We start from the raw sequence: 10,496 nt of genomic DNA, 5'->3' as shown, positions 1-10,496 counted from the left end.
CCTCACCTGCGCTCACCTGCCCCTCTCTGCGCCGATAGAGCCCTGCCTGCAGCCGAGCCCTGGAACCCATGGCGGGCGCCTCGGACCCCACTCTGCTGGGGCGCTGGTGGGGGGAGGCTGGCCTAGGGTGCGACCTCGGGCCGCCCCCAGGTACACCGCCAGGTGGGGACTTAGCGGCTGGGGGGGGCCCCGGGGCCTCCCACCCACCCCGCGAGGAGCAGGTGTTTGCGAGCTCCCAGAACAAACACACACACAAAGGAAGTTCCTGGGCGCAGTCCTCCAGCAAGTTTGGGCCGCCCCAGGTGGGACCCCAGGTGACCGCGCCCTTTCCTCCGCGCTCCCCTCTTTTCCTGGCAGGTTTCCGCAGAGAGAACCCCCCAGCGAAGAGAGTGGCGGCCTCAGATTTACAGGAAATGCACCGACACGGGCTGGCTGCTCCTGTTCTTCCTCTTCTGGGCGGGTTTGGTGAGCGTGGCCGCCTGGCAGGGAGGAGACCGGTGTGTGGGTCCTCACAGAGCTGTGCCCCACCTGTAAATCGCACGGCTAGGCCTTTCCTGGGGGAGCCTAAGTGTGTGTGGGGGGTCGGTCCAGGTGAAAGCTGGTGCCACCATGGGAGGCACCTGCCTGGGGCAGGATGAGCACGATCCCGGAAAGCTGGTCAGGTGTGTTGCTCACCTGGACAGCTGCCTGGTCCTGCAGGGCGTCCGAACAGAAGGCTTCATTAGGGGCCGAGGCCGTGGGGTAGGAGGAGAGGCTGTGGGGTAGGAGCGGGGAGATGGGATCGTTTCTTAGCCTGCATGCTGTCTCTCTCCCATGTTCGGTCTCTCTCCCGTGTGCAGTGTCTCTTCCACACTCACTTCGTGGGGGTGCTCATACCACCTCAGCCCCCGGGTTAAAACGTCCCTCAGGCGATTGCTGTTCCTTTAACACAGGACAGTCCAAGGCGAGCCTGGAAATAGATGACTCTCAGCCGAGGGAAGCAGGCCTGTGCCACGAACCCGCTAGTGCGGCAGCTGATCACTGCCCCCCACCCCCACCCCCAGTTTCTTTCCGGTTTCCAGGTATGTGGTTGCTGGCAGACCTCCCCAGGCTGTGCTGCTTGGTCCTGGGCGCGTCCCGTGGAAGCGGGATCTTGCGGCTCTGCGCTGCCTTAGAGTTGTGGGAGCAGCAGGGAGAGCTCCCTCACCCTCTCAGGCCGCCGGGTGAAACCGTCCGCAGCGATGGAGGCTGCAGTTGCTGCCTGGCGGGTGATTAACCCACAAAGCCCGCTGTTGGCACCAGCGAGGAGTGCCTGTGCTGAGAAGCGATAAAGTGGAATAGATTCTAAGATGCCATGTTTCTCTTCCCCATTCCTCTCTCCTTAGAAAAGCATTGGTTGTTGACTTTCCCAACTGGTTCCATGTAGACAGACAGGCCGGGCCGTAAAGGTGTAACCGGACGTCTGTGTTGCCTGTATCGCGGCCCTGGGGCTGCCCACAGGTGGCTGGTGTTTCTGCCGGGCCCGCTGTTGCAGGAATGCCGGAGCCTCTGTCCGGCCGGCACCCAGCAGCTTGGACCTGGGGCTCCTGTGTTATTTAATGGTCTTCCCCAGCCCCTGCGCGGTTCAAACCTAGACGTCACCGCCGCGCTCCCGGCCTGGCGGCCGCTGGGTCAGCCCAGCCTGCACAGTGACAGGCCATCGGAGAGGGGCCCTCAGAGCAGGCCATTTGCCAAGTAAACCGGAGGCTTCCCTGTGCCCGTGCCCCTCCTCCGTCAGATCCGAGCCATGAGAGCCCTTCCCGAGCGGACTGGCTTTTAGTAGCTGCTGCCACATTGTTAAACCGCAGACGGAAAACAGCCTGGGGCCTGTTCTTCCTGCCTCTGCGGGGCGGGCATCTGTCTGTCCCCGGCTCGGTCCCTGGCCGACGCTGGGCCCTGCAGACTGTTGTTTTGGTTTCTAAGTGAACGATGCGGTGCGGACCCCTGCAGCATTTGGCTGGGACAGTGCGCCTGGGAAACGCATGGTGTCACATGGTCCGTCCCCGGAGGCCCGCTGCATCCTGAGTCCCGGGTGGTGCTCTGCGCAGCGTGCGCGGCTGGGAAACTCACGCCCCGTGTTTGTGTTCGCGGACGATCTGACTCCGTCGGCCAGGCCCGCCAGTGCTTGTCACTGCGACTGAACTTTTGAGGTGGAATTTCAAATATTCCACATTCACTGTGAAATTGGATAAAAGTGACTATCAACTGCAAGATGTTCTTGTCCCGCAGAATTGTTGGTGTATATCAGCTGTGTCGCCTCAACCCTTGAGGGTCAGTTTTTGTAAGACAAGAACAGAAAGGGGGCGAGGAGAGGAGGAGGAAGGGAGGGTAGGAAGGAAGGAAACCTGGGAAAGGTAGGAAGGGAGGAGAGAAGAAGGGGTGGACAGGTGGACGGACAGACATCTGAAAACTTGGGGAAAGAAGTGGCAGAGCCCTGGCTCTTGGATAAAAGCTGAGTGACCTGGGGAGCGTGTGAGGGGAGCACCTTGATGCCCCCCAGTTTGTTTGGTTTCATTCATGTCAACATTGGGGGGGGGGAGTGCTCCTGAGCCCCTGGCCAGGCTCTCACGTGCCACCTGGGCTTTCCCAGATGTTCATCACGGGCTCCTCGGTGGCGGCCGGAGCCACGGGAAGGCTCCTCTTCGGCCACGACAGCTTCGGCAACGTGTGCGGCAGGAAGAACTCCCCCATCGAAGGGGCCCCTCTTTCCGGGCAGGACATGACCCTAAAAAAGTAAGTGTCCACGTGAGCCTCCAACCTGCAGGGGGCTCCATGTCACACTTTGCGTCCATTGGTCATTCTGAGCCTGGGACCGTTTTCCCGTTAAAACTCTGAGGCCATGGCTTCAGAATCAACAGCCCTCGGGCAGAGCCCGTCACCTCTCTGAGCTGAGTTTCCGTCCTGTGAAGCCTGGTTCATTATCCCCCCGGCCAGGCTGTTGCCAGGATCCCGAGACACTGCCTGAGCTACGGCTCACTGAACGTTAGTTGTTGCCATCCTCCGCCTCCTCATGTGTCAGTCCAGTGGCATGTGAGCAAGGGCACACCATCCCCAGTGCTGTTTCCATGGAGAAATAGCCGCGTCCCGACTGGGAGCGCCGGGGACTGTCCCTCCCCCGCCCCTGTCTGCACTCTCATCCGTGGCCGGTGGCCTCAGATTCACAGCCTCCCCTCCTGCGGCTCTGGGTCCAGCTACTCTCTGAAGTAGATGGACTTGGGGCAGAGGTGCTTCCTGCGGGTTTCCTAGAGCAGACTGTGCACTGCCTGCCGCCAGCCCCCTGGGAGGTCCAGGCAGCCCCCTCCCACCTCAGGCAGCTCCTGCTGTTGTCCCCCAGAAAACGCGGAGCTGGACAGGGACGTTAGTTAAAATGTTTTGCGTACATTTGTGCATGCTACTAGCAAAGTTCGTAGAGACAAGTCTAGCTTCATTATTATTTATTTTTCAACTATGTCTTTATTGATTTTAGAGAGAGAGAAAGGGACAGGGAGAGAGAGAAACATCAATGATGGGAGAGAGACATCGATCGCTGCCTCCTACACCCCTACCTGGGATCGAGCCCACCACCCGGGCATGTGCCCTGACCGGGAATCTAACCGGTGACCCGGCTCATGGGTTTCAGCTCAACCACTGAGCCCCGCCCGCTAGTTAACAGTTGAGTGTGGCTCCCGCTGCGATGGGGGGGGCGGGGGCGTGGCACGCACTGACTTCTGCGGAGGCATTCGTCATGAGGCTTTGCTCGTTATGCCCGCATCTGGTAGCTTGTGGCTATTTTTTAAGGCCCCCACTGAGCCCCAGGAGAAGACCTGCTCTGAGGCGGTCCCCTCCTGTCTCCTGTCTCCCAGACACGTGTTCTTCATGGATTCCTGCCACCTGGACGTCAGGGATGGCCGGCTCGGCTCCACCGCCCTCTGTGTGGCCAGCTGCCCCGAGGAGCAGCTCCACACCCTGGACGAAGTGCAGCTCTTCGCCAACAACACTGGTAGGGGCCGAGGGGCCCCGAGGGCGGGCCCTGCCCCAGGGGGAGCCGCGGTGGGGTCACCTGTGCACGCCTGCCGGAGACAACCTGCCCTGAGGGCCCCCCTTGACCTCAGGGGGCACGTGTGCTGTCTGTCTCTAGGTCCCCCACAGGCCCCTTTCTAGATCCCAGGGATTCATCCCGTCTCCGCACAGTTTTGTACAAGGACGGGTTGCTGTGCTGGCTCCCCCAGGGACAGGGACAGGTCCTACAGTCTGCTATCTCCTGCTCCCAGGGTCCTTCCTGTGTGTGTACAGCTTGAGTCCCGCCAACTACACCCAGAATCCCGGTGCAGCCTCACTGTGCCCCAGGCTCCCAGTGCCTCCCAGGTAAAAGCCCAAACGTCCCCTGTCTGTCAACAAAGGTGATTGGGTGCCTGGCCCTGTCTATCACTCTTCTAGGCATTGTGGGAGGGGCAAAGGAGTGAGCGGTGGAGCTGTCTGCAGGGAGCAGGTCGGCCAGAGGCCAGGGACCAACCAGGTGCGGCTGTTTGCAGCGTTTGTAAGGACAGCGGGGTGGGAACCAGGCCGAGCAGGAGGAAACAGCAATAAAGGTGCGTGTGGTCCTCACAGGGCAGCCTGGAGCCAGCAAGAGCGATGCATGCACATGTTAACGTAAGAAACATTCAGACCTGGAAAGAATTTTTGTGAGTTTGAGCCAAATTGTTGACAATGGCCAGGAAGCAGGACCTCAATGGATTGGGATAGTGCCCCTGAGAGTGGCGGGTTTCACCTTGTTTTAAACATCACAGTCCAAGGAGGGGACGCAAGTGGTCACTTGAATCCATTGGTGATGGATTAGGGAGGCGGGAGAAGGCAAAGGGGGGGAACCCTGGGATTGGATAAAAAGTGAAATGATGGACGCATGCTGCCTTCACACAGGTGGGTGCAGGGTAGTTAACAGTCAGCAATTAACTCGATAACAGTAACAATGAGGGAATCTGTGGTCTCCGCCCTGGAGGCTAGCTGTGCCCTGAGGGGTGGGGAAAAGGGAAGTTACTAGTTACCCTGACTTTCCCAAGGTGTGTTATCTTAGATGCAAAAGGAAAACGGGCTCAGGAAAGACGGAAGTTGGTCTTTGTCAGGGAGGACTCTGGCCTAGGACATGACTACCCACCATAGACTGCTTTCTTATTTAAAGAGTTTTAATTTCAAATGGAACTCCCATGGGACCCAGTGATCCCACTTCTAGGAATATATCCTAAGAAATCAGAAAGAGTGTACGCACCCCCATGTTCATAGCACAGTTTACAATAGCTGAGGTCTGGAAAAGTCCAAGGCCCATCGCCAGGTGAGAGGGTAAAGCTGTGGTCCATCTACACCAGGGAACCCTGCGCAGCCGTGAAAGAACGCTGACCCTCTGCAGCAGCGTGGGTGCGCCTGGAGAGCAACAACTCTGTCACAAAGTAGAATCCACTGACTTTGGCCTTTTTATTGCAACCAGGCATTCCTGGGTTTTTTTTAGAATTTGCATATTCATTCACACTGTGATATTCTGCACCGTCACACAGATGTTTTTTCTGTTTCCCATGACCATCACATGCCTCTCCTTGATGCATTTGTAACCTATTAGGATCCCGAGCCCTGGAGTCAGGCTGCCGGTGTGGGTGTGAGTTTTTATTTTTAGCTACTTATGTAATCTTGAACAGATTCTCTACCTCTACCTTCTAGTTTCCTCCTTAACCAGGTGGGGAAATCCTCATACTCCCATCACTTACTCATTCAAAGCAGTTTATGGAGCAAGGGCCCTGTGCCCGGCATGGTGGCTAAAGCGGGGAACACAGTATAGCAGAGAGTGAAGTACACACAGGCCCCCCTCGCCCCGAGCCTTTCCATTCTGTAGCCGTGTTGGCCCCGTCCCGTCCTCCTAAGAACCACGTGAACAAGGGTCTTCCTTAGGCTGAGCTCCGGGCACCCGCCTGCGGTGCTGCCCGAGCCCTCCCCCGCGCGCTGGCTCCCCGCGGAGCGAGATGGCAGTGCTGGTCTTCCGGGAAGGTCTTTAGGGGCGCCCTCTCCGTGCCCCCTGCAGAAGGCATGAGAGGGGCTTCGAGGTGGTACCCTGACCGCAGGTGGACTATTCCCCTAAGTGGACGGCAGCTGGAGGCCCTGCCAGGCTGAGATTTGGGTCCTGGCGGCTGTCATTGAGCGTCTGGTTCTTGCCGGGCAGGGCCTTTCCTGGGTTCTGGCGGTGGAGTCACTTGTCCAGGCCTCGGTGCCGTGGTGTCGCTTTCATTCCTGCTTTGCTGCTGGCGAAGGTGCTGCCGACAGGGAGGCTGTGAGGCAGCACCCACGCTGTTTCTGTGACCACGGGAGCAGGCAGGGCTCCTCGGGGGCGTGGCCTGGCAGAGGTCCCCTTGGGCTCACACCGAGGGGGGGGGCGGGCGCGGTGGCATACCATGTGACCTAGGGTCACCAGACCAGCCCTTTCACCCTCAAATGCGACCCTTCCAATACCAGCTTTCCAAGTGAAGACAAGCCCTGCCGGCGGGCTTTCCTCGGACAGAGCTGGGGACATGGAGGCTCCATCTCCTTCTCCCGCACAAGCCAGTGTCTGTCCTGAGGTGGGACGATCGGGTTTATCGCGGGAGAGCCCTGCCAGGAGTGCAGGCTCGCAACCCGAGAAGCGTGGCTGCGGGGCCACAGCACATTTCCTGAATGCCTCCCCGTGACCCGCCATTGTTCCTCCCCCGCTGACCACGTGAGGCTCAGTGCCCTTTCGGAGCAGTGGCGGGTGCCCGGAAGGTGTGAGTGCCCAGGTGAGAGCTCTCAGGAGCAGTGAGAAAAGGCTGCGGCCGGTCCCTGACCAGCAGGCCCTCCCCCTCTGGAGTCCAAGGTCAGGTAGGACTTTGAGTCCCGCGTGCCTTTGAAATCTGAAAGGCTTAGGTTTCCCTCCGGTGAATTCTGGTTCCAGTCTCCCTCCTCCGTGCCCATCCAGTCACTGCGTCGTTTGCTCAGATGAATTCTGTTAACGTAAGAAGCATGCAAACCTGTAAAGAATTTTTGTGAGTTTATTTGAGCCAAACTGTGGACAGTTGCCGGGAAGCAGACTCTCAGTGTACTGGGACAGTGCTCCGGGGAATGGCGGTTTTCCCCTCGTTCTATACATTGCAATCAAAGGAGGAGACGTGTGTCACGTGAAATCCATTGGTGGTGATGAGGGGGGAGGGAGACAGCAAAGGGGGTGGGAACCCCTGGGATTGGATAAAAAGTTAAACGATGGCCACATGCTTCCTTTACACGGGTGGGTGCAGGGTAGTTCACAGTCAACAATAACAATGTGATAACAGTAACAAGGAGGGGATTGTGTCTCCGCCCTGGTGCACTGGTGATGCCCTGAGGGGTCGGGAAAAAGGGAAGTTACCAGTTACCTGCTGGCCTAGGACAGACAGTGATGGCGAACCTTTTGAGCTCGGCGAGTCAGCATTTTGAAAAATCCTAACTTAACTCTGGTGCCGTGTCACATACAGAAATGTTTTGATATTTGCAACCATAGTAAAACAAATACTTATATATATATTTTTAAATATATTTTATTGATTTTTTACAGAGAGGAAGGGAGAGGGATAGAGAGTCAGAAACATCGATGAGAGAGAAGCATCGATCAGCTGCCTCCTGCACACCCCCCACTGGGGATGTGCCCGCAACCAAGGTACATGCCCCTGACCGGAATCGAACCCGGGACTCCTCAGTCCCCAGGCCGACGCTCCATCCAGTGAGCCAAACTGGGTAGGGCAAGACTTATACTTTTGATATTTATTTTATATATTTAATTGCCATTTAACACAAAAAAATCAACCAAAAAAATGAGTTCGCGTGTCACCTCTGACACGCGTGTCATATGTTCGCCATCACTGGCCTAGGACGTGACTACTCACCATGGACGGCTTTTAATTAAAATGCTTTCAGTTCAGACCACCCTTTGGGGTCACTGAGGTCTCTGAGTTTGCAAGGCCACCTTTCCCAGTGATCTCTGGGTGCCTGCTTCCCAGAGTTCCCTTGGTCATTCCCCATCCAGAGGCATCAATCGGCTGTCACCACGGCAACAGGGATTGACGGCAGGCTCTCTGAGGGCCTCTGCTCGCAGGGTACTAAGCCTCTTTTTATTACTGCCTCTCTTATGCTCTCTTGGTTGTTGAGAATTCTAAACATCTTTTTTTTTAAAAAGTAATTAAACAAACCTCTCCACCGTTTTCCCACCTTTTATTTTTAGCAAGTCTTTCCCCCTGTTTAACCGCTGCGTCCCCCAGACGCCGGAGTGCTACTCCCTGTTCGGGTTTGTCCTGATCAACGACGCTGACGCCCTCCAGCGCGCGCTCGGCGGGATCATGTCGGGAAGAAACACGATCCTGGGCCTGTGCGTCCTCGCACTGGGTAGTCCTCACTTTTACTCATGACCATCCGTGCGGGGCTGCCAGGGTTCCTCCCACTTATGTATGTCGGACAATGAAAATTAGCCTCTTGATTAAATTTAGAGCCTCGCTCTGTATGTCGCCCTCCCTCTGGGGCGGAGCCTCTGGGCCCTCACACCGCGGTGGTCGCTGAACTGTGTTTTGCTTCTTTCCAGCCTTGTCTTTGGCCATGATGCTCACCTTCCGCGTTGTCACCCGCCTTCTGGTTCACACTTTGGTCGCGTTGGTTACTGTGGGGCTGCTGTGTGAGTATTTCCACTTGGGTTTCCTTTAAAAAGAATAATAAGTTATTTTTTTAAATTGATTTCAGAAAAGAAGGGAGAGGGAAGAGGGAGTGAGATAGAAACATCAATGAAGAGATTCATCCATCGGCTGCCTCCCGCACGCCCCCTACTGGGGATCGAGCCCACAATCTGGGCCTGTGCCCTGGCTGGGAACTGAACCCTGACCTCCTGGTTCCTGGGCCGACACTCAGCCACGGAGCCACGCGGCTGGGCTGGGTTTCTGTTTGACCAAGTGAAGAGCCTTTCCATTAAGCGTAGAAGTCAAAAGGCTCCAGGTTTTGGGTGAAGTGGGGCCTTAGAGTCTCCTCTCTGACCCCATCTCGCTGCACGTGGGGGACGAGCCTGCCGGTCATGACCTCGTGTCCATCCTTGAAAACGGCCCCACTGCTTCCCTCTTCATTGCTGGGCCGGGGGAGGGGCCCCAGAGGCAGGGCGGGCAGGAGGCTGGGGCAGCAGCCGCACCAGGGTCCAGGGATCTGAGCTTCCAGTCCCGGGTGCAGCCAGTTTCCTTCCCGGGAGAACCGCTGTGCCCTCCCATGCAGCGCCCTCGGCCCAGGTACACAGTGGGTCCCCGGGGGACACGCACCGGGACTGGCGAGGGACGGTGACCTTCCTGTCACTGTGGATGTGGCAAAGGTGGCAGAGTGTCTGCAGTGCCCCGGCTCCTGCGGGCTCGTCACCAGCAGAGCCCGCTGGGAGGTTTTAGACTTAGGGTCGAATGTTGTTCCTCTCACCGTCCTGTTGGCACAGTCTCTCCCCTGCTCACTCCTGCATCTCCCAAAGACACGCATCCACTCCATGTCTGGGTGGCCCTGGCCTGCCAGCCCTTCAGGGCGCCCAGGGACGTGTGGCCCCACGAGCTGGGTGCAGGTGGAGGTGGGGTGGGCACCTGGGGCAGGTGCTGAGCCCGTGCCTGGCCTCCCAGTTGTCTGTGGCGTCCTGTGGTGGCTGTATTACGACTACAGCGCTGACCTCAGCGTGGCGCTGGACACGGAAAGGGACAACGTGACCTGCTTGCTGGGCTTTGCTGTGGTGGCCACGGTTCTCACGGTAAGAAATGCGTGGGGGGGCGCGGGAGGTAGTGGTGGGGGGTGAGCCAGCGCAGCTCTGAATCCAAGTGCCTGGTTTTAGCCGGAACAGGCAGAGCTTCTGTGTCTTCGCTTAGTGAGCGAGGACACTGGTTGTGTGTTTATCTGCGGTCCCCACGCAGGGACACGCCCGGACCTTCTGGCACTAGGGATGCGTCTTCCCTCTCCCCGTTCCCGCCACCTCTCTGAGGCCGCCCTGCTGCTGTGCTTTCGTTGACCTTGAACACAGTGGAACCAGGCCCCTAATTCAAGTTCCAGGTGGCTGAAGGGTGGACGCTGTGGGGACGATGCTCACGCCGCCCAGCAGAGCCCTCTGCTCCCTCCCCGGGGCTCTGTCAATCAGAGAACCTGCTACCTCTCCCGGCCCCGCTGTGGCAACAGGCAGACATGGAGGGTGTGGGCCACTCCCCAGGGGCCGGAACCCACGGGGCCTGCTGTGCATGCCCCCTCCCCCCCTCCCCCCACCACACACAGTGTGTCCACCAGCCTCAGGTCTAGTTCAAGACCCCGCCCACCACGGTGTGCCCTCTGCCTGTCGCCTCATTGGTCACATGGGAGCACTGACAGGCTGTCGGGGTGTGGCCGTCCCTCCTCCCTCCAGGGCCCCCAGTGTCATGGGGAGACCGAGGCTGGGGAGCGGGGCTGCTGTGGAGCAAGGGGATGGCAGAGCCCAGGAATCCCCT

At 58.2% G+C, this 10,496-nt stretch overlaps 1 protein-coding gene across 6 annotated transcripts in view; it reads left to right on the top strand.

The window, feature by feature from the left end:
• Window positions 1–9: 9 nt before the first annotated feature.
• SLC44A3 (solute carrier family 44, member 3) overlaps window positions 10–10,496 on the top strand; it is a 30,023-nt gene continuing 19,536 nt past the window's right edge. For 3 of the 6 annotated variants that reach the window (XM_014537120.1, XM_014537118.1, XM_014537122.1), the window contains exons 1-7: window positions 492–1,061; window positions 2,609–2,751; window positions 3,861–3,997; window positions 4,269–4,362; window positions 8,243–8,403; window positions 8,597–8,686; window positions 9,651–9,775. In XM_014537120.1, coding sequence (XP_014392606.1) covers window positions 960–1,061; window positions 2,609–2,751; window positions 3,861–3,997; window positions 4,269–4,362; window positions 8,243–8,403; window positions 8,597–8,686; window positions 9,651–9,775 — 852 coding nt within the window. In that variant the 5' untranslated portion in view covers window positions 492–959. Of the gene's footprint in view, window positions 466–491; window positions 1,062–2,247; window positions 2,290–2,608; window positions 2,752–3,860; window positions 3,998–4,268; window positions 4,363–8,242; window positions 8,404–8,596; window positions 8,687–9,650; window positions 9,776–10,496 lie in introns of those variants that run through there. The other 3 variants (XM_014537119.1, XM_014537123.1, XM_014537121.1) reach the window with 3 other exon arrangements.

The sequence above is a fragment of the Myotis brandtii genome, unplaced genomic scaffold, assembly GCF_000412655.1.
Source record: "Myotis brandtii unplaced genomic scaffold, ASM41265v1 scaffold1733, whole genome shotgun sequence".
NCBI lineage: Eukaryota > Metazoa > Chordata > Mammalia > Chiroptera > Vespertilionidae > Myotis > Myotis brandtii.
The sequence above is the reverse complement of the archived record's forward strand: the minus strand, read 5'-3'. Positions and strand labels throughout refer to the sequence as shown.